The sequence below is a fragment of the Maylandia zebra genome, linkage group LG17, assembly GCF_041146795.1.
Source record: "Maylandia zebra isolate NMK-2024a linkage group LG17, Mzebra_GT3a, whole genome shotgun sequence".
Lineage (NCBI taxonomy): Eukaryota > Metazoa > Chordata > Actinopteri > Cichliformes > Cichlidae > Maylandia > Maylandia zebra.
Genome location: NC_135183.1, coordinates 3,131,701 through 3,156,298, shown reverse-complemented (window position 1 = coordinate 3,156,298; position 24,598 = coordinate 3,131,701). Strand labels below are relative to the sequence as shown.

At 40.8% G+C, this 24,598-nt stretch overlaps 1 protein-coding gene across 8 annotated transcripts in view; it reads right to left on the bottom strand.

The window, feature by feature from the left end:
- The window catches only part of nav3 (neuron navigator 3), a 408,804-nt gene that overhangs the window by 89,399 nt on the left and 294,807 nt on the right, over positions 1 to 24,598 (bottom strand). For all 8 annotated transcript variants that reach the window (XM_012915615.4, XM_076876163.1, XM_012915613.4 and 5 more), the window contains 3 exons: positions 15,275 to 15,347; positions 9,152 to 9,326; positions 1,058 to 1,126 (listed from right to left, as the gene is read on the bottom strand). In XM_012915615.4, the coding sequence (XP_012771069.2) occupies positions 1,058 to 1,126; positions 9,152 to 9,326; positions 15,275 to 15,347 (317 nt within the window). The remainder of the gene's footprint in view (positions 1 to 1,057; positions 1,127 to 9,151; positions 9,327 to 15,274; positions 15,348 to 24,598) is intronic.

Here is a 24,598-nt window from a genome sequence, read left to right as displayed (position 1 = left end):
GTATGTGTATCTTCATCTGTTTGTGGGGAATTAAAGAGCTATTTCTGCAGAGCGGCAGCAGCAGTGATGTGAGAGGGCAGATTATCACCCATAGGGCTGGAACTGCTGGCTGCAGCATTTTTGCCATTGCTCAGTGGTGGCTGGAGAGGAATTATTTGCCAACGTGCTGGTTCCCACTGCTTCTGAGTTGGAACAAATGCTGCAAGCATCAGACAGCTGAAGGAGGCTGTGCACATGCAGCACGTGTGGCTACATTTTAAAGTGTATGTCTTGCATGTATGTGAAAAATCCCTTTTATCTTTGTTGTTCTGGTCTGCCCATATCTGGGAATGAATTTCTCACCCTTAATGCTCATGTTTAGAGCTGTTATAAGTTTACCAGCTCACACAGGACACAGGTTCCCTGCCTAGCAGCTATATCAAAGTGCTTTGCAACACTGTAGTTATTTATTCAGCATCTTTGTCAAGATGTTTAAAAGTGCTAAGGGACACAATACGCAAAAAACATTTCTTAGGCAGCACAGGCTCCCAGAGGTAAGCACCGTCTGCTCCGAAGCATAAGGTTCTGTGCACTGGTATAACTGAATCCTCCACTAAAACAGTAATCTCACTGAGACTGAGATTGTGAGATTGTCAACAGGAGGTAGCATCCAGTTTTACTCATATTTATTTAGAAACAAATTCCTAGCAAGCATCTTTACAGAAATACTGTATCCATGTAGTGAGTACACACCTTTTGTGATGGACTCATAATGTTTAAGGAGTCTGTATTTCATGTGGGAACATAATGGCACAAGCACACGAACATTTAGCACATCACATTCTGCTCTTCACTGTCACACATTCGTTCAAACTACCATAAAGCTACTGCAGCTACATCCTGAGAACCCAAGAACAAAACACAAAATTCTTATAAGGTGTTCTGCCTGTTGACCTCTGACCTGACTGTGGAGAGAGCAGCTCTTCAAAGCCCTCCCTGAAAAAAAACTAAATTGCACATATTAATTAGCTTAACAAATAAAATAAAGACATTTAAAGATCTATTTTTCCATAATTACCTGGTGTTTTTCTTCTGTGGTGAACCTATTCCACTGTGGCCTGGAGGACTTGCATATCGTGCTGTGAGACTGAGGAAAAAGCAGAGAAGATGGGCAACACTGTTAACACAGTCAGATAAGAAATAAGACCAGTGACTTGCTGGAATTTTCTTAATCCATGTCTTAATGTAATAACGTGTGAGAGGGGAGCCATTCAGATGTAAGCATAGGAGGGGGAGAGAGATGGACCAAGGGATAGAAGAGAAGAAGCATGTGGTAAATACTGTAGCATGCCAGTGCACATTTCTTTGATTTTTCACATGATGGCTCACACATGTTTGTTACCACACACTTATGACTAGGCCAATAACATCTCCTAATCCATTTATAGGGCTGTTGACACACACACACACACACACACACACACACACACACACACACACACACACACACACACACACACACACACACACACACAACAACTTTCACAAACAATTTTCTGAAGGCATGGTTTGAAGAAACACACAAGACAGAGGCAAAGGAAATACCCACAGCACCAGTCACAGTTAGTCATTGGCAGAGATGGGAATGACTGTTACAGAAAGGAAACTCTATTCATGTTTGACATGTTTGTAATTAAGCAACTTGTAGAATGTATTTTCAATAAAGATGTGCTTTTACTGACCATTTGTATATCTGGTAAAGTCCTTCTCAATTACCATGGTAATCTGACCTGCTTTTAAATGTTAGCCCCTACGTCATTTGTTTGTTTTTTAGTGAGAAAATAGACTTAAAACAATGGAAACATTAGCTACCTACTCCTTAGCTGCCAAGATGTTAACATACTAGTGTACTAAACAATAATCTGATGATTAAATGATGTTAAATAAAAGCATATAAAATAGATAAAATTACAAAAATGAAAGATAAAAAATAAACATCAAATGTTCAATTAGGCATATGTGATGGCAGAATCATGTTACTAGCTAATGACAATAAAACAAACAAAGATGACAAAACTTTCAATGACCACAATAATTGTGGATTCTAACCAAATCAATGCTTTGCTAGCAGCTGCTAGCCCTTTGTCCGGAAGACACATTTAACTGCTACATATTAGACAAATTTAAGCTAGTTCCCAGAAGAAACCCTTTGAACTAACATTACCTTTCACAGGCTGATCACAGGTGGAAACCTGAGCTTTCCAATCATTGTCTTGATGAATGAGAACAAGATGAAGTTCAGTAGTAAAACCTTGAATCTGTCCTCTACTCAGAGTTTGCAGAGCTGCTTCGGCTGAAGGACAGAGGAAGCAGCAAACACCAGCAGTCTGTTTAGAGCTCCTTCTTTTCTGACAAATGAGAACAACTCCTTCTCTGTTTTGTGTTTGTGGGCTGCTGGTTTGGCACTGGTGACTGAAAGTGGACAAGACGGACAATAAACTACCTATACTGGGTCATTGAATGAGGCACAGCAACTATCTTCTGTAAGTTCGCACCACTCAGCTATTCATAAAACTGATTATGAAAAAGTGCTAACAGGTTTTACATTATGATATTTCAGGCACAGGTGACACCCACCAAAAGATGATTAAAAAAGAAAAAACTGGTTTAAAGAAGAAATGACTACAAAACCTGCAGTACAATTATATACTACAGAAATGAGGATTAGGGTTCAGCAAAATCTTTAGCTGTTTCCTACTTTAACAGAATTTGGCCTAAAAATGTAGAAGTACAATAATAGGCTGGTCTAGGCCTTTTTGCAGTGATTTGATTAAATATGCTGAGTACACATACATCATTTTGTAGAATCAATGAGAGCAGAAGAATCATTTTGTTCATAAGTTAAACTATGAAGGATTAGGCCCTTTTACGGTGGTGGGAAAATTATTAACTTTTCAACTGTCCATCTTTACTATAAGTTCCATTTCTCTCTCTCATCTTTCTCCATTTACACCTCTTGCTCCAGACAATTAAATTCCTTTTTAACCCACCTGTGATGAATGCAGAGCTGCAGTACATCTCTAATTGCCTTTGCAGGTTTTCATGACACCTTGTTATTCTAACAAGCTCCTGAGCAGAGAGTAGAACGCAATTATAGTGACGAGCACCTTTGCATCATGTTAATAATGAACTATGTAATAAATGATACATCAGTGAATACTCGCAACAAGACACCCACAATGTCATCTCCTAGTAGCATGTAAGTGTTCCTGTAAATATTCTAAGAGGTCTTTACTGCACAAAAAAGCCAAGGTGTGACAGTTTAGTGGAGCCTGTCACATGCTAAAGTGCTCTATCAGCATTTTGGGGGGAAAAGAAGGTGGAGTCTAAGTTTGTGCATTGTATTTCTTTCTAAGAAAACCTTTTGTCCTTCTGCTCTCTGTCCTTTCTCTCTTTTTACCCATACTCAGAGTAAAGGGCTGTAAAAGGCATGGATGAGGTAATATCTAAAGGCAACAGAAGCTGCAGGAGTATAACGAAAAGGAAAAATAATGCGGGAGTTCTAGCAGTATATGGACAGTAAAAAAACCTAGAGTGTTGTGTTTTTTTCCATTACAAGACCCATCCTTACCCTCACTTCCAACTATATTAAATGTAATGAAACATGAAGGCAATGGTATAGTCTCCAGCCTGGGGTGCTAATCCAACCCACAACATTCCAGATCATTCCAGTGTGGAAAAAAGAAACACCAGAACACATGAGGGCAGGATCAAGAAATGGTGATGGAATAGGGGTGGTAGAGACGAGAGGGGTGGGGGATTACAGTCTGTCACTTTTCATTGTATACAACATACATCAACGTGGCCTCTCTTTAATAGTCCGCGACACTGCAGTGCATATGCAAGCCATATTGGATACCATTGCTGTGCTATTAATTTCAGTTTCAGCTTCCTGGTAGCCACATCGCTGAGGTCAGACACAAACTAAAACTGATGGGTTTCAGAGCCAAAACGTGAGGCATCTGTGTGCTCGAATCACTGTGATGATAGCAGGTAATAAGATGTCATCTGACCTTGACATCAGGGGATGAATTTCCAACAAAGAGCGTTCAAGCTTGAGTATCTCACACAAAGCCACATACCTAATTCAGCATGTATCAACTCCACATCTACTTTACAATAATGCTGGCTAGGCAGCAGTTTCTAAGCAACATGCTGCAAGTAGTTGAGGAACTTGAATGTCACAACACCAATAAAGTAACACACCATTCAGTAAGAGGTTGAAAGCACCAGCAATGTGCAAAAATGATTTCTGACCTGCCATTTATTCCTTTACCCATTTATGGGTAAAGGAAAACCAACCACCTCTTAGTAAAAGATGAGATGCAAACAGCAAATTCATCACTATTCCACATCTTCAGAGGCATTATGCCACATGACCAAATGTGGTGCCGTGTCCAGAATAACATAAAAACTGCATATTTTGCCACTGGATTGGAACATTCTGCAGGACACAGTAGAAAATTAAATACTGCTATAAAATCAAGAACAAAATTTCCAACCAGGCGCATAGCACTATTGGAGCTGGAGCATGGATAATTAGCTTCAAATACATACAGTACAAAACTGGGTTTTTACAGTGTAGTATCCCATTCATTAAATAAGCTGTTGACAGACTAATGTCTTGAACACACTTCATTTCAACTTCTCACTGGCAAACATCGTGTCCGTATTAACAGCCTATAATAAAAAGCTAAACATAAAACATGTCATATAAAAGGCTAAACCAACAAACAAGAGGAACTGAACAATTTACCAGTTCACGATGCCACTGAGACTAATCCATCCTCCTCATGTCATCGTGTAATTTCCAAATATTGTCCAGTGCCTGGATGCTACCACACACACACACTCTACAAGATCCAACTATACCTATGAGATGAGTCAATCTTGGCCAGGATGCTTGCTCTCCCGTATGGCAAGCGGCTCTTCCTGTCGCGAGACACAGCGGTGGGCAGACGCGAGGAGCGCCATACCAGTGGGTCAACGTGGTCGCCCCGGGACATGGCGAATAATAAGAGGGAGGGTTTGCTGTGCCCTGCCAGGCCTGGGCCCCCCTGCCTTGTAGAGCACTGAAAGACTGAAAGACTGTGGCTCGGGGCTGTCGTGCTGTGTCTGATGGGGAGTTCCCCTTAAACACATACAGAGTCACACTCATCTCATCCCCTGCCCTGGAGACACCAGCTAGGCCAGCAGGTGCTGTCTATAGAAAGCTCCCATACCACAACTACAGATGAGCAGCAGCCCAAATGAATCTCTGTGTGTGAGTGTGTATATATGTGTGTGTATCTCTGAGGAAGAGATCATTTGCAAACTTTAAAACAAAATCCATTCAGACATGTTAAATCTTCAGGGTCGACTGGAGCTTACGGGAGCTTGCAAAAATGAGAATTAAAGTAGATTTCCATGAATAGATTTAATTACATTTCCATGTTTTGAGAGTGAAAAGGAAGTGGAGCCTGCACCAGCCAGACATGAAGCCTCACACAGAAGAAACTTACAATGCTTTAATATCATCTGAATTAGACATAATATGAAAAGTAAATGTCTCCCTGTGCTCTGGTGGTAATTACTCAACTTCATGGAGTCTGTGTTTCTTTAATATACAGTGAAATGTTCCTGTTCATGTGTGTAATGTATTATTAAAATATAGTAGTACATGTGCTGAAACTATGAAGCTATGATACTCGACTCAGCATATTACTTTAACACAAGTCTAATTATCTGATTATCGTTGCGGTTAACAAAACCCCTAACAATGAATGAATGAATGAATGAATGAATGAACAATTACGTTGTGGCGATATGAGAAATAAATCCTGCGTGTTGCCAATGACATACATTAAATTATGGAAAGTGATACTCGGGGAATTTGGTTGAGAACATTAAATCACCCGTTTATGATGTTTGAGTCATGCATTCATGACTGGCTCATTCTGACTCACACACTGACACTCAGACACACAATTCAGAACTGTGGGACCTTCTTAAAACATTGCTTTAAAAACCAGCAACAGCTCATGAGATTTCAATTGATGACAGGTCAAATTATGTTGCATCTCTAGACTGTTCTTAACACAATATTTTTCCTGATTTGAAAGCAACATTATCAATGAGTTCCTTCATTTCCATCCTTCCTTCTGACCTTTGCAGACTGTCTTCAATCAGCTATGGATGTTGTCACATTTTGATAGCTTATTTTTCACAGACAGACATGGACTGATCCTCTGACCTCTAGAGACGGACCGATCCGGACCGATACTGACCTAAATTACTGGATCAGATATTGGAGAGAAATAAAAAATGTAATCGATCCATCAAATATCAAAAAAGCACCTCACAAAACTTGCGACATGGCGTAACTCGGCTCATAACCTTAGCATGTCGGAGCAGTATGCTTCACGTGATAGAGCGGCTGTGGCGTGTGAGACCTGTCGGTGGTCTGGTTGAGCATTTGGAGCCTCGCTACCAAACCGGCATTTTATCCCAGAGAGAAGTAAAGCAAGTGTGTAAGTTCATCTCTGAATGTTTGTAAAGCATTCCAGCATTAGGCTTAACAACCGATATATGGAGCGACTTACCTCTTCTCTCTCCCTCCCTCTCCTGCTGCTACTTCAATCATGAAACTGATCAATGATCAGCTGATCAGCTTTTCTGTCGCGAGTCCGTCTCTCTTGTTTGTTTATCGCCCACTTGGCGCCAGAAAGAGGAAACCAGCGGCTGAACAACAGCAGCACGTTTAAGCTTGATAAGCTGTTGTTAGAATTTATTTATCATTACTTTCTACACCAGGATCTTTTTCTACGCAGCTGACGGCTGGTAACTGTGCAGGGGTGGATCTAGCAAAGTTTAGCCAGGGGGGCCGAGAGGGCATGAACAGGGAAAAGGGGGCACATAGACATACTTTTCTTTCTTATTCTCATTTAAAATGTGTAGCTTTTAATAAATAATTATCTGAATCTTACATCCAAAGTTTTAATCTGATGTAAAACATATAGAAGTCCATTACTGTATATAGTAACTATTAAGTCTAATATACCCTAGTAAGCTGTAGTACTTTTTCCTTTGGGAAGGTACCATCTGTGCAGTCTGCAGTTCTGTTGAAGAAAGATGTTGAATCTATTTAATTATTGTGGAAAAATAATAGATTTCTGTGCATTTTTTATTTATTTATTTATTTTTTTACACGTGCATTAAATTAAAGTTGATTACATCGATTAAGCATCACAAGGGTGTGGGGTGGTTCCCTATTTTTTTTTTGCTGGAAGTTTGCAACCCTATTAGTTAGGTTGCTTAATATTTCCACTAAGTACTCTTTAAAATACCAGAATAGGGAGGATGGAGCAGGTTTAAGTTTATTAGATTGATCAGTGTTGCTGAACTATAAAATATTTTGGGTGCAGTCTATTTTTTACATACAGGTATAACAGAATAGCGTTAGTGGGTTTTTTTTTAACTTGAGTATGAACTTCTACAAAATGCAGCAAGATATTAAAAAAACAGTTTTATTGATTTAAAAAATACACTATATTGGATTCATATCAGTATCGGCAGATATCCAAATTTATGATATCGGTATCGGACATAAAAAAGTGGTATGGTGCCATCTCTACTGACCTCCACTGTGGCCTTCAACATTATTCACTTATTAGTGCAGAAGAGAGACAGTGAGGGTCTACATGGAAATCATCTGAGACACTTCTTTGGTTGAAACAAATTCTTTCTTGAGATCTAAACTAAAAAAAGATGAGGAAATGTGCAGCTTCTGTAATGGCTCGTTAAGTGTGTATGTATTGATTCGTCAAGTCTGAAACTAGGTTGACACAGCGATGTGCTTCCAACAATTCACTGTTTTGTGTATGTGTGTTCAAAAGAGAGAGAGAGTGAGAGCATTCACCACCTGTTGTGGGGGTGGAATAAAGAGGGTGGGAATGGGAGGCAGCTGTGCCCCTAATAACCCCCCTAAGACACGATACACTGACCCCACTGCCACCATCTCCTAACTCAACCAAACACAGTGAAGTCAAAGCTCTCGACAGTATCATCTTACTCACATGCCCACTCCTTAAATACTGAGACTTAACTCTGTTATTGCACTGGTTTAATGCATATACTCTCTCTCTACAGTCACACACTAATAGAAAACATCACAGCCAAACCGTGTGGCTGTGTAGTAACTCGATCTGGCCGGGGGGAATGCTGCTCATGTGTCTCAGGCCTTCTTTTAAATGCTGCTGTGTCTATTTACATCACACAAGTACAGGCCTTCTTTGCTTCTGCTGCCTTTTACAGCGCTCATCCCTCTGTAGGCCAACACTTCTGCTGTATAATCCACGTCTTCTTATACTGTATTTCTAAATAAACATACAACAAGCATCGTCATATTAAACACCTCTGGGGTCCTCACCTGATGAAAAGCCATGAAACAGTTCTGCAACATCTTCTAGCTTATTATAGCTACCTTAGTACTAAATGATGCTGTCAGCTTTTGCACTGAAGTGCTTATAAAGCAAATGTTTGGCATTTATTTTCTGTCAGGCACAAAAAATGATCAATGATACTCTCACATGTGTTTGTTAAACACAGGCTCACAGGCTTAGATTAGATTTCTGTTCAATGGATGGTCAGATTAGAACCTGAGTCAGGTCTGAGATGTACCTGTGTGCCAAGTCTGGTTTCTCAACTCTGTGAGGAGTATGTGTTTTGTAGTGAGATCAGAGACTAAGATTTCAATACTTCATTAAGCACTTTGGGTCAGCTTGTGTTGTTTTAAAAAGCTCTACAGTATATAAATCAAATTGAGTTGACTAATGTAGCTTCTTTGCTTTCTGTCAGCTAACTTGCCTCGTCTTACACATGGAGCTGATGCAGCAAAAACCTTAATCATCATCTTTGTATCTTGTTATTCATTTCCTGCACCACAGAGAGGAGGTCACATCCCTCAGTTTTCTGTTTAGAAAAACTGTAACAGGACCTAATTGAGCATCTGAAAGTGATAAATCAATGAATATTGCAACATCAAGCATGCATCCCAAACAGGCAGGCAGCACAAGGGAAGCAAAACAAAGACTGATCGGCATGAAAATCTGTGTCCATGTTTAGTGTAACATACCTGGATTGCATCTCTTGTGATTTGTGGCTGCTGGCAGATGATGCGGTGCTGCTGGTCTGCTGGCTGAGCTCCACCAGGGACTGGTAATACTGCTGCTGTTGCTGTTGCTGCTGTTTGTAGCGTGACAGGATGAAGAAGAGACCCAGGATGCTCTTTAAGTTGCCATTCCTGATTTCTGGAAGGTAAAAATGGATTGTAAGTGTTTGCCGTGTTAGTTATTTAACAATTCCTCCATCATACAGCCATGGACCTACAGAATCAAATTCTCTATGAATAGAAATGTGACTTCAGTCTCAAGCTCAGTCATCGCGAGCGTACACGCAGAGCACACATGTGCGATCTGCCTGCATCCATGTATCCTCTAAATCTACCTATGCATTTTCTTGGAATTAAAGTATTTTCTGCAAGTGAAAGTAATCAGCCAAAGATAACATTTTCCCAGAACATGTATTTTGACTTTCAAGCACTATAAAACGAGCATATGCTGATTGTGGAAGAAGAAAAAAACACTCAGGGACAGAGCTCAAGAGCAGCTGTTGTGAAGCAAACGTAAGTATTTAAAAAGAGCAATTACATAAAGATACACAGAGTTATAGAATAAGCACTTCAGTTACTTAACTGTATTTAGCAGGAATGATTAAGGCCACTGCTCAGAAGAAGGTCCAGCTGTTATACTGCAGATCCAAATAAAGCATCTCTAACCCGAGCTACACACAGCTGGATAATTTAGGAGCGGTGACCAGTAGGGAACTACTACTCTGATGTATTACTGGCACAAGTCTGTTGGACAAGCAGCCAAAAATATAAAAGAGCTACTTTGTTTATAGTTCTGCTCTCGCCATGAAATAAGGAAGTGACTGCATGTGCTGCTGGGTGAGGGTAGAAGTGACACATTTCTGTGTACTGATGAAGGCAAAACCATTCAAATGCGTGAGATAAAAAGGAAGAATGAACAGTTTGGATTTTATTATCTGAATGACAACTAAAATGAAACAAGCTAGAAAACAGCAGCCCTGATAACCACGAATGAATCACCATATTCATGCTGCAAAATGAGCTCACAGCAGAAAAGAGTAACAAACAACAATAATAAGATAGAATTCACGTTTTGGATATTGGATCTTCAACAAATAGCAGAGCTGCAGATAAAGTAACTTCTTAAATATGCTGAAGAGGCAACAGAAAGAATCCTCTAATCAATAAGTCTATAGTGTAAATCTTACCCTGAACACTTTTGAGTTAATCTCAGACAAAACTCAAACAAATGCTTCCCTCACACACACACACACACACACACACACACACACACACACACACACACACACACACACACACACACACACACACACACACACACACACAGTGCTGAAGTAGGATCCAGTCGGCGATGAGGAAAAAGAATTGATCACTGGCTAACGCACCCGTTTGTGAAATGGGCTTTTCATACCAAACCCTCAGTGAGAGCTGGCACACAGAGGAATGGGAAGAATGGCAGTGGCTGACACAGGGTTTTTACTACATTTTTCAATCTGGTGAGGAACAAACATTCCCCTGGCCATCCGTGGCTATGCTGCAGAGGCTGTGAAAGTTAGGGAAGATTAATCTCTTGGGGGCGTTTCCTATTTTCTAACACCCAGAGGTGGTAATATACACTAGGCCTTTGAGAGAATCAGAACAGAAAACGCTTTCTGTGCTTTAGGGAAAATAACGTTGCAGATTCTGCTGCACTGGGACTAAAACTGTTTTGCAACTTGTAAAAAAAAACCCAGCCCCCGCTGAAATGATACTGTTGAGGACAAGAAGCAGAATAATGCTTTATCGATCCAACAGAATAAGTGCTTTTGTGGAAAAACTCAGCAGCTCATTTTCTTTAAAGAAACTTTAACAGGATGCAGGCTTGGGCCAAGGTGACAATACCAACCACGCAATTCAGCAATGCTAATTTCTATCCCCCTTTTGAGAAGATGTTGTCTTTTCACATGCCTTTAATTTTTGGTGGATGATCTAGTTCCTCTTTCAAATTATCATGTAGCATGTAATTTCCATTTAGACAGGGGATGAGTCCCAGATCTGTTAAAAGAGCCGTGTAACAGCGTTGTCCCCTGCAAATGACTTTAGAGGTAATTGGCAATGACAGACATGTTTTGGAGCCAGCATGACTGCCATGCATACTATGTTCACGGGCCAACATTTTATTCTAGTGCAGTGAAACTGTAAATACAGCAATCGTTTTGTGAACATGTGCACAACCAAAGGCTGATTTGTCTTCAAAATATTTGTGTTGTTTAGGAAAGCAGGACTAACAGTTGTAACCTAAATTGTGTTTAGAATTTAGGTATGAAGATGAATTCCTGACGTCACTATTCTGCCATATTTTCAGTTACTTTTCTGGCAAGAGTTTCTACACAAATTACTCAGCTTATCATCTAACAAAAGCTCTGTATGAGTGCCGGCTCAAAATGTGATGTGAAACTCTCCCGGTGAGCCACCTTTTTCTGTCCATTTAGAGTAAAAAAAAAAAGAAGACTGCAGGATTCTGTGAGACACTAATGGCAGTTTGGTAAAGCTCACATTAGACATTTTTTGTCAGAGATCCATACCTGCTTCATGCCAGCAAGTGTCAGCAAGAGAAATGCTGCTCTGGAGCATTTAAAGAAGAAGTTATTTAATGAAACAGCGAGGCTAGGCAACACATGTCATCACTAATAGCCTGTGTTGCCTCCTTCACTTTTCTCATCAGCAGCTTCTGCCTTCTCTTTACTTCCGTAAGCTTTTTCTAAATAATTGTATTTTCTAATTTTTTCACGTTTTCCATCATTGCACTGCTTTGTCTTACTACCTTTCCTACCTCTACTTGAAAGGCTTGGGCCCTGCCTTCTGATCAGAGGACAAGTGTGTACCCGTGGTTGATCTTGTCCTAAAGCCACTAATGAAAAGGACTTTAATGTGCTGAGTAGGTCATACTATAGGTTTCCTGGTAGCACTGGAACCAAAAAGAGCCTGTCTTTTTAATAGCCTCAGTGGGTGAGACCCTGCATTGGAAAGAGTGTTTAATGACCTGCTGTACCCCTCAATGTAACCAATTATCAAGTGTAGGAAACATGTGTTTGGGGGCTTTACACCTGCTTTTAAGGGTGGAAATGCTACACTGAACTTCCTGAAGATAATTATCGCATTTGAAGAGGTAAAACTTTATGTTGCCGCTTTGAGATATTTTGTGTCCAAAAGGGTCGAACTTGACCATGTGTTTTAGTGTATGAAGTTTGTCTTTATAACATGTTTAAGTTGACAACACAGCAGCATGCTCTCAGTAGCAGTGCAAACATTGGAAGCTGCAATTTCAAACATATTAATAATATTAGTGCAACTAGTATGGATGCTAAGTAGGCTTTAGGTGATGATAGTGTAAGTTGCAACAATGACTGAAATGTATCCTTGCAAAAATGTCAGATTTAGTTAGTCATGAGGATTTATGTCTGGGATCAGTTTCCACTGTGCCAACACATCCGGGAGATCTTAGGTTATTGAATTTTAATTGGAAGTCTTTCTTTGTCTCAAGTCTTTAGTAAAAAAAGCCACCATCATCCTCCTCTGTAGTGTGTGGACTCAATTTCATTAAAGCCTATAAGTCCCCTCGGTGAAATGTTTGTACGGGGACTAAAACACTCTTCAATGAGACGACTTTTTCCGGAACTTTGGTTTAAAGCCTCCCACCAGTGAGCTGCAAGGAGACTTCTGGAATAGTTATTGCAATAAGTAGTTTCTAGGTTCCTGTATGCACATCAAGCCTCCCACTTTATTTTATTCCCACATCTTGTAAAACTATAATAAAGACTGCATATTGCCAGGAAAGCCCTGGGCAAATTCAGTTAGACATGAGAGGGCAGACACGGCTGTCTCATTCAAGTCACAAACACAACCAACACATGCTCAATAGAAGAATGACCAAGAGAAGCCAGCAAATGAAATGCATCAGCAACAGCAATGAACAGGGTAACCAAATAGCCCATATATTTACAGACCCACTTTGAAATTCCAAGCCCAGCAAGTCACTTTGCTGTTTTTAGTGTTGTAACTGAGCATGGAGAATTTAGAGCTGTCGGTCAGTGTGTCAGCCTGTTAGGCTATTTCTGCTGCTCGAGATGTCAAGGGCAAGTTCAGCCCATTAATATTTAAAGGGAGCAGAAACAACATGGGTCGGAGCAAGCACTGGTCCTTGTAGATGTGCATTGTGAGTATAAACCTTTATGAATATGATATAACCATCCCAATACGTACTGACAGAGAAACTATTAAATGTTCTTTAAGATCTCCGTACTTTGAAACGTAACAATAACAACGATTTCATTTATTAAGGGGAAAAAAGCTACGCAAACCTACCTTTCCCTATATGAAAAAAGTAATTGCCCCCAAACCTAACTGGCTGAGCAGCAAAGACTGAAATTAGTCTTTCACATCACTGTGGAAGAATTTTGGCCAACTCTTCTTTGCAGCATTTTGTTAATTCAGCAAACCTGAAGGATGCTGGGTAGAGGTCGGCCTGTTAAAAGTCATGCAAAGCATCACAATCAGATTTTATGTCCTGAACTCCATCTTGTTCTTTTGAGTCGTTCAAACGTGAATATGTGTGTTTCACTGTCCTTCTCCTTGTCTAGCAGAGATCAGAATTCATGTTTTCATCAATGACAGACAGTTGTCCAGTTCCTGAAGAAGCAAAGCAGCCTCGTCACACTACCACCACCATGTTTGACTGTTGGTATGATTTTCTCTTTATAAAAAGTTGTGTTAGTTTTATGCATGAATGAAACAGGATGCAAACCTTCCAAAAAGTTTTGCGTTTTACTTGTCAGTCCACAGATTATTTTACCAAAAGTGTTGGGATCATCAAGTAGTTTTTTTTCCAGTGTGTGTGTGTGTGTGTGTGTGTGTGTGTCTGTGTGTGTGGTCAGCTGTGATTTTTGCTTCGGAACTCTTTATGTTGAATCATGATCACTGACCTTCACAGAGACTGTGGGGCCTGCAGTTCTATAGATGTTGTTCTGGGTTCTTTTGTGACCTCCTGGATGAGTCACTGATGCCTGTGACTCCTGATATCCTCACCACTGTCCAAAGTTTTCTTCATTTGTGGATAAATGGCCCTCACTTTGTTTCTCTGAAGCCTCAAAACCTTAGAAATTACTTTGTACCCATTTCCAGACTGACAGATGTTAATGATTTTGTTTTTCATCTGTTCTTAAGTTTCTTTAGATTGTAGCATGATGCGTTTTATCTATTTTATCTTTTATCCTACTTCACTTTCTCAGAAAGGTTCTATTTAGGTGATTTCTTGTTGTGATTCGGTGCTATAAACATTAAATAGAATAGAATTATTCATACCTTGGTGTAGCTTGCAAAATTTAATTCAGTTTTTAAAAAATATGCTTAATCACAGTTTATTTATGATTTTTGATTATCTGAAACATGCAAGTGTGACAAATATGCCAAAAAAAGAAAACAGAAATGGCACAAATAAGTTTTCACTGCACTGTATGTGCTGCTTGCTGTATTGAAGACATTTTGACTGCAGTTGTACATACAGATACTTTTTTATGGAACCTTAAGGTGTCCCTGCAGAGTCAAATCAAATGTAAAACGTATTCTTAATATATTGTTTGGAATGTCTAACCCTAGCCTTGTGAGACAGTTTCAGACAATCATTCACTTTGGCAGAAGCTGTTCAGAGTAGAATGCTTCATAAGACTGGCGTGTCTTATAAAGCATGTACTGTGTACCCTGATGGTCAGGAGGCAAATCCAGCCCTGCAGTTTTTATCCTCCCACAATCCACTCTGATGCCCTAATGACTGCCTACACTGCCATAGTGAAAGCTGTCATGATACCAGTGTGGTAAATTCCATTACCGTGAAGTACACTCACATGTCTCGGAAACAGGCTTAAACCAGGTTTCTGAAAACATTTGGTACTGTGAAGAAATGGAAACCTACCCACAGAGGATGGGTCGCATTGAAGCCAAATTAATTTTCCAGATTTAGAAATTAGACAAATACAACAGCCACATCTCTCTTCTGCTGCTCCACCGACTTAATTAAGTTTAATCAGGCCTCAAATTTTGTATTATTCCTACCTTCTGCTGAGAGCCCTTGTACATTCACTCCTCTGGCATCCAGGAAACTGAGGCAGGCATCCACATTCTCAATCTGTTGAGAAGATGGCAGACAGTCAGCACAAAGCACAAAGGATGTGATGACACTTAACATTCAATGAGCCTAAATGTCTCGGGGCAGAGGGCTCAGAGGATGGAGCTTATCAGCATTATGACCCATAAAGAACATCATTGTGTGGTTATTACCCGACCCCCGCACAACCTTGGGATCAGGCCGCATGACATACTGACTGCAGTGTGACGCCACCTACACAATCCGCTGCATGTCATGTTCACGGATTCAAGGGGAGACACAAGGCCATATGTACACAGTATGCTGGTAAGTGGTAGAAATACACCCCCAGAGTACTAACATATATAAGCAAGACACAAAGATATGTGGTACTTTGACACATACAACCCAACAACAGAGACAAACACAGGAATAAGCGTTCGCATAATTTACACATAAACACAATGACAATAGTACAGTGTGGCCCACGCTCACAGTGTAGGCAACAACTCCCACCTATGTTTCAGCTGTACAAAGGCGCACTGAGGCTGCAGTTATGAGGGGAATTTTTGCCATCCTTGACAGCAGCTAGTGGGTCGCTTCATTAACATGGTGGCCACCCGCCAATCCCCCTTAATAGGCCTTTTATGATCAGGCCAAAGGTCTTAGCGCTTTACGCAGCGCAGTGTGTCAGGGCCATACAAAGGGCAGGCTGGGCAACTCAGCCAGACGTCCAACGGGCAATGATGATTCATGAGCTGCAATTCCCTGTCAGCCCTCTAAAGCCTGCTAGCTTTTTCTCTCTTTTAAATGTGCGCTTGCTCTGTATTCTTTTCTCTCTTCATCAAAAAGAATCAGGACACTGAGTCATATCTGTACACAGGCTGTTTGGCAACTGCATTGTCTTCAATGTGTTATGTGTCTTTTAGTAAGGAATCAGCTTAAATGTAACAAGACACGGAACTTGATATTTTAAATGTTAGGGCAGGGCTACAGCGGTCATATGTGGTGAAGCTAAAAAAAACCTCAGAAAAATTGATAAAACATCTCTGTGGATTTTTTCCTCACACAGGTGCAGAGCCCTGGTCTGAGTGCTACTTGAAGCAGTAGTGTCCACAGATTTTTTTTAACTCTGTCACTCCCTGCAATGCACAAAAGGCTCAATATAAGTGAGCTGAGTGAGGAAGTTAAACTTCTCCAATAAAGTAAGATGGATTCAAATCCTACAGATGAAGGCTTGCAGAAAGCCTTCATCTTTTACCATATGAATCATCATGCTGACACAATCGCACATGCAGCACAAGCTAGAGCACTTAAAATAGTATGATGACACAATTAATTTTATGGTTAATGCGGATTCCGTTTACAACAAAACTAATCAGAGATCATTTTTTGGCAGGACATTATGAGGCTTTGGACTGATGGAAAGGATCCTTATGCTCACTGTCAACCTGACTGTGGAACAAACAGAACGGGATTGTCAGAACTGCTGGAAAAATGAATGGTGATCTAAACTTCACTAGACAAGCTGGATCATCAGTTTGTCTTAAGGAAAGCACCATCTATTGGTGAGACAGAGAACACTCTCTTTACTCTGACTTTGAACTAATGCCCTCAGGACGACGTTGTAGGATGCCACTAGCTGGCAAAAAGGATTTAAAAAGAGATCATTTGCGCCAAAAGCAGTAAGTATACTGAATAATAAGAAGCTGTGATGTCCACTCAAAGGCTCAAACAGCACCTCAAAAGCCATTGCTGAAGTACAGCAACCACTTAGCAGCCACCTTGTCTCCCAAATATGATGTTTATACTGGTTGTACCAATGGGAGGCTGCATGGGACACAAATTCACAGACGGAGCTTCTCCATCTGCCTGACACAACTTATAACCACCCACACACAACAAACCCCCACACATTTCGGTTTCCATATTCTTTCCCCACATGTTGCGCTCAAAGACGAACATGTGTGCTCTGGCGTTAACTTTGTTTGATTCTTCCAGACGCACGTTTAGAAGTTTGCATGTTGAGAGACATGTGCGAAGCAGCATTCGTCTCATTACGTCAGTCTAATTAGGTTTGAAGATGTGTGGTGTAGGAGTTCTCGCAGTCTAATGCCTGCCAAAACAAACAGCTTATAGGTACAAAAGATATGCCATCAAAAACATTTGCGAGATAACAGACGTTTTTATCAGCAACTCAACTCAGCTCATTCAGTTGCAAATATTTACAACACAAAGGAGTGCTGTACTACTTTGCATCTTCTCCACGGGCAACGTATGTGTTTGAAGTCTGATTTAATAGCTGATAAAGACAAAAAAGGACCAAACCCATAAACATGCAGTAAATCTCTTTAGTTGGAGACAGATCTGCCAGCTTTTAAAGCATCACAGAAACAAGCCTGTGCTGTTATCCTCTGTGACTTCAAGTGGTCAACCAACTATGAATTCTGAGACTTTTAGACATAACCGCTGTTTGTTTTTAGTCTGCATTAACTGCAAAATGACGTAAACAAGGGGAATAATGATTGAAGGCGTTGATGACGGCTGGAGCATTAATGTTCCACAGGGTCCTGGCGATGTTTAACTGCTAGTTTGGTGGGTGGATTGGCTTTGTGGCATCCTGTAACAGCCTCTAGAGAAACCGACATAATTTATTTTTCCTACACATCCTGGCATCACACAGATCCACATAAGCCATTAAAAGCCATTTGAAAATGGGGCATTATGATGAGGCACACTTTACTAAATCATGAAATACTTTAAGCAGAAAAAGGGGAGCACATATTGAGGGGTGACAGGAGTGCACATGTAAAACACACACACGAGAGGAAGGAGGAATGAGGGGTGCTGTTAAGTTTCTGCGATGAATAACTTTGAATTAAGCTACATTTCATTTACAGCGTCACAGTCCGAATCAAAATTCCTGATTCTCTGTAACATGGGCAGCAGGGCAAAGACGACTTATGCAAGTTTCATCCTTTCTGAGGATGAGGACTCCCTGGTACACCTGTCTTACACTGTCTTGTATAAAATCATTGGATGCTGAGGTAAAGCCAAAGGAACACAAATGAGCTACACTCATTTTATTTGCATTTGTATTACAAAACCCTAACCTGCTAAATATGGAGAGAACAGTTTCAAATTTTGTCCATCTGATACAAAGGCCTCTGCAATGATCATATACGTCACAGAAATAATGAAGTGCTCAGATGTCTCTTTGTCATGATGGACTGGTGAAGCCTAAATCCATCTATCAATCTCCTGCTCCCTTCTCCCCTCATCCGTGAACCCAGAGATATTTTAAACTTCTCCATTTGGGGCAGAAACCTGTCCCTGACCCCAAGTGTCAGTGTCCATTCATCCATTCACTTCCGCTTATCCTTTTCAGGGTCACAGGGGGCGCTGGAGCCTATCCCAGCTAGGGCTGGAGGCAGGGTACACCCTGGACAGGTCGCCAGACTGTCACTGTCAGTGTTTTTTCCCTTTAATGGCTGACGACCATTGCCTCAAACTCGGAGGTGCTAATTGTCATTGCTGCTGCTGAAAACTGCTCCAGTGAAAGCTAGAGGCCACCATCTGATGAAGTCCGCACAACCACAAGATTTACACAAAGTAGAGATGAGACCAAGGACCACCAAAGTGGAAGTTTTCTGGCCCTTGTCCCCACTTAGAAATTCTATCCATAGAAATAATGAACAGAATCAGTGACTAAGAGCAGTCCTGGCTCCCCCACTAACATACTTAGGGAAATGTAGCATACCATTTGACTGCCACCCCTCATTACAGGCAGCCATCATCATATATGTAGTGAGTGTAGATAGCAATTACTCAATCGGAAACATGCAGATCCTTTATACAGTTGGCACAAAAGTCATTCCAGTTACCAGATTTCCTTATTTCCCCAAACACAGGTGAAGAGTGCAAAGTTTGAATGAGACTTTGTGCCGTATTAGACAGGCTATTAATGTTAAATAAACCAGGTTGAAATACGCCAGACGTTTCCTATCATGGTGGGGTATTGAAAGCTCTAAAAGATGTTACAACAAAGGGCTGCTTTTAATGCCGTATCTGTGATGAATGTGGCATTGTTGTGTGATGTGTCACCTTTTTATCCTTAATAGCATCTTAAAATAAAAACAACCACAAAACAAACAAAAAAATGTTCACTTGAGGACTTTATGGCTACTGCTTTTTCATATAAATCAAAACTACACAAACAGTTTAGAGACTTTTTGTCTTGAGGTGTTCTTTCTTCCATTAAAACACCCTGTGAATTTTTCTAACCACAAAATAAAAATAATATTTAATAGTACTTGTGTTAAAAATCTTGTCTTTGCTTAAAAATTTCAGTTTAAAAAGCAAAGTTATAGAAATTCAACTCTACAGTGGTACATTCTCCTATTCTTTCTACTCCAGTAAGACTCAGTAAGACAAACATTAGATGTTGGCTACATCTACTGTACATGTTTTCAGTTCAATTCCCCGAAGTCCCATCTTACATATGAAAAGTGAACTGGAGCACGTTGGGCCTCTCTAAAAGTATCAAGTGACTGATGTATGATGGTTGGAATTGGAAAGTGTTATCCCTTATATTGCAACTGTCAAATACAAATGAGCCAAACACCTCAATTATCACTTTCTACGGGACAGAAAACAACCTTCTTCAAGACAAGACTGGAAAACCAGGCGTTAGCGCTTTGTAGCCCATGAGCACTGCTAAGTAATTGAAGGGTTTTACTTAAAATGCTACATCTCCACTGGAAAATAAATGCCACCTTACATCCTTCAGTCCGTTTTTCAAAAACACAGATGACTCAAGCTTCACAAACAGAGCCATTTTGTGAAGTTTTGGCATGATTCAGTAGAGTTATAGCTTTTGTTTTTAAACCATTTTATTTTGAAGCCAGTAATCATTATATGAATCCTTATTATTTATTATATATATTTACGTTATTCCACACCTACATGGAAACATAATTGCAATCCTGGCCATCGCAGCACTGGGAGATTTAACAGAGGCTCTTGTTTGTGCGTTGTGTCAGGAGAGTGACGGAGCCGACCACATATTTATTCACGGTTGCTGTTCACACCCTCGGCTGCAGCTCTGCAGCTCACAGTCGGACATATACCAACAACAACAACCTACAACAGTCAGAGCACCAAGTTTATGGCGTTATTTTTGTGCCCTATTCTGAGCGCACGTAAAAAAAATAAATAAAAATTGAGCGCATGTAAAAAAAAAAAATTTGCAGGTGCAAGTGTTGCATTTTGATGAGAAATTTATTTTGAGCGAAGAAAAGCTCAATTTGAGTGAATAAAAATTCATTGCTGCGTTCAAAAAGTGTATTTCAGTGTTTGCTATTATCCACACACACAACAGCAGCCCCTCAGTTTTTTGCATGTGTTGCTCGCGCTATCAACATTTCTGCCCGTGTGCGTTCAACTCTTTCTCTACACCGTTATATTTGTGCCACAATCGGTCGTTGTGTCCTTGGGCAAGACACGTCACCCGTTGCCTACTGGTGGTGGTCGGAGGGCCCGGTGGCGCCAGTGTCCGGCAGCCTCGCCTCTGTCAGTGCGCCCCAGGGTGGCTGTGGCTACAATGTAGCTGCCATCACCTGTGATACTAGAAAGTAATATTAAATAAATTCTAACAACAGCTGATCAAGCTTGAACGTGCTGCTGTTGTTTAGTGCAGCATTTCCTCTTTCTGGCGCAAAGTGGGCGATAAACAAGAGAGACGGGACTTCTGGCAGAAAAGCCGATCAGCTGACTGATCAGTTTCATGATAGAAGTAGCAACAGGAGAGGGAGGGGAGAGAATGAGAGAAGAACAGCTTTGTGCCTTTTTTCATTCTAGCTGAAGTACGGGACCAATCACGTTCCTTTCCCCCTCAATAGGGATGTATTGTAATTGGTCAAGCCCAGAGTTGATCATGACCAATTGGCTAATCCACCACCTTTCATTATTTATACTGTTACAAAAACAAACAAACAAACAAACAAACAAACAAACAAACATAAAAATGAAAATGCAAAAACTGGGTGAGAGGGGCTGCTATTGTGTGTGTGTATGGATAATAGCAAACACTGAAATACATTTTGTTCACTCAAATTGAGCTTTTCTTCGCTCAAAATAAATTTCTCAAAATGCAACACTTGCACCTGCAATTTTTTTTTTTTTTTTTTTTTTTTTACGTGCGCTCAGAATAGTGGCACAAAAGTAAGGCCATACAAGTTTAAGCCGGAGAGGCGTGATTGCGGATGTGGCCCAGGTGCGTCCGGCCCACTGCAGCAGCTGCACCGTAGACCACGCCCCGCCACATACCCGACTGAGGCCGGCGAACCTTACCCCCGCGGCAGGAAATCGGGAGAGGCAATCAGCGCCCCGGCCCAGCGACAGGGAGGTGTCCATCCGCCCTCGTGTCCAGCGGCGGCAATGAGCCGAGGCTCCCCGGCGGCTCGGCAGGCGGGCAGGACCGGACAGCACGCCGACCTCCGTTTCCCGCTTGGCAGGCCCTGCCGGCGCGCTAGCCTCGGGTAAGGACGCTGAGATTCTTTTTTTGCCCCAACATGGTAATGAAAGTTGACTGATGACTCAGGTGTATCCAAATAAATCCTGCAGACACAAACCACTGCGCCACCCTTTTAAGACTTTTCTCTAAAAGACCAAAATCGATACCAACTAGAGCTAAACAAAATTAGCTCTGCCTCAGAAATCCCTGTATCAAAGTTCATCTCTCTTCTTCCAATCACCCCACATGGCAAAAGATAAAGACTGTTTTTGTACCTATTAATTCCTCTTGGCACATGAAACCTAATGAGGCAGAACTCCTCACTTGTGGAGACAACACATAGTTGTGATACTTTTTACAGCCAGAACATACTTTATTAATCACTGCTGCTTTGAAATCTAAAGGTTTACATGGATAAAAAGCCAAATCCCTGTGCTCTCTAGAGGCCACTTGTAGTCCAAACGTCTAGCAAGCAGAATTAAACATGATTTTTCTTTTCCCCCCATAAAAAGCCAAGGCCTGAAGGATACTACGGGTTAGAGTGGTTCACCACACATTCAGGATTTAGAGCCACTCAGCCTTTCTTTCAAATAAACCAGTTCTCTTGCTGTCCGTGACCTCTGCATCAACTCCCTTCATCAGATTTAGGGTCTGACACTCTATCTTCCACTGGTGTTGTCCTAAACCCCCATCTTGTCACTATCAACGCATCCACAGCAGGCAGCTGCTGACAGACAATGAATCAAAACGGATAAAATGAAACAGAACTTTAGTGTAGCTGATGGGCAAAGGGCAGGCTGGGTTAAAGCATTCTGTCTCATAATCCAGGGATCATCGCTCATCATGTCAAAACCCACAGCAAAGGAAATTTTTCCTCTCATCTGGTACTGGCTGAAGAACCATTTGGTGCAATATTGATCACAACATCAGTCGCCATAATCCCTTACCCTGTCTGAAATCCTTCTCTGCTGTAGCTGAAGATCTGTGGTTGTTGCTCATTTTTTAAATCACCATAAGAGTGAACCTCACACACCCAGATTTATCCAGCTCACTCAGGCTTACAGAGGTGATGTTTGTATTCACAGCAGCCTAAATGTTATGAAGCTCTGTGTCATAAAACTTTTCTAACACAAGAAAACCAAACTGAAATCATTCAATTCAAGTGGTTCCTGATTTTTATCACATCATACCTCATATTCCTGTAAATAAAACTATATAGCTTTAGCAAAATCCTTTGAAGATGATGCAGCGCTAGCTCAGTCAGCACGTAAACACACATGATGTATAATCAACATGTGTGTGCCAGCACAAACCTATATCTATGGATGTCTCAATTAAATATGGTGGCGCATTTTCCAGTGTTTACAGCATCAAATAACTTGGAGGTCTTCCATGTGGCTTTGTGCATCTGCTGCACACACGGGGTGTGTGTCTGCATGTGTGAGAGAGTGAAAGCAAGGCAGACAAAGATGTTTTATGGATAAAAAAGTCTCTTCATCAATGTCTGGCCTAATCCCTTTAAATCCGTTTTCGCTGTTTGAGTCAAAACTCATTATCGCTTCAGTCAATGATGGAGTAATAAAAAAAAATATTACAACAGTGATGCAATGCACACACAAAGATTGCTCCTACTGTCATTTCATCTGTCCCCCTTTATCCGTCTGTTCTCCCTTTTATTTTCTTTCATTTTGGGCACGGCTCAGTCTGAGCTACAGTTGGACAAACTCTAATCGTACATCAGTGACATCAGGAAAGAATCAGCGAGTTCTTTTATTTTGAATGCAAATATCCAAGAACTTCTCCAAAAATGGCTGATCAGCTAAAGAAACAACAAAAAGATTGTTTATAATCCTATAAACTAAGAAGAGACGAATTTTAAAAAGAAGAGTCAAAAATCTAATCAAAGCCGAGACTAAAATATTCCGAGTTTTAGTCCCAGCTGAAAAGCAGTGGAGTGACATTATTTGGTTAATGGAGCACACCTTTTAAACATACTGAATGGCATCAAGATAACCAATCTCACTTAACCTCTTCCCAGCTGATGGTTTTGCAAATAACTCTGTCAGCGAGTGACAGAAGAAACAGAAGTATTCTTGTTGTGTAAGAGAGTAAGCAAACACAGAAGAGGGCAGAGGAGCGGAGGGTGTTTGTCACAGACTAGAAGACAAGTATTTCTTGTTGGCTTTTAGGCTGACGCCAGGTATGTCCTTTGTCTTCCTCATATTCACTGTTGCAGTCCTGCTCTAAGAAGGTAAACGGCACCAACATGATGGATGGTATTACTGTTGACAGGTGACAGATTTGTCTGCCAGTCATGGCTGAGGCTGTTTCTCCTGCGAGGGTCAGTGAGGTTAAGATGCTCACTTATTAGGCCTGTGTTTGTATAACCTGCTGAGCGGCAGTGATGCAGGAGTGAAATATGCTGCCATTCACTCACTCTCTCACCCACTCTTTCTGCTCCATCAGCTGAGAGAGTTCTGTCCTTCAGTAAAATGCCTCAAAGCTCTGTCTGTAAGCTGCTTCTAACTCGCCACATTCAATGTGTCTGTTTTACTTTATTATGCGCACCATATTAGATGTCCTTTCTGTTACTTATCTCGTTTAATCCTGTCCTCATTTAAATCATTTCAAATATCTCTAAAGACTGATACATATAACTATTTATGACAACACAATAAAACAACCTATAGAAGAAAAATAATAATGGGAATAATTCATTGGCCTAAAACATATGTAAATGGGTCCCACTTAGTAAGTTGTGATGCCAGAAGTCTTACAG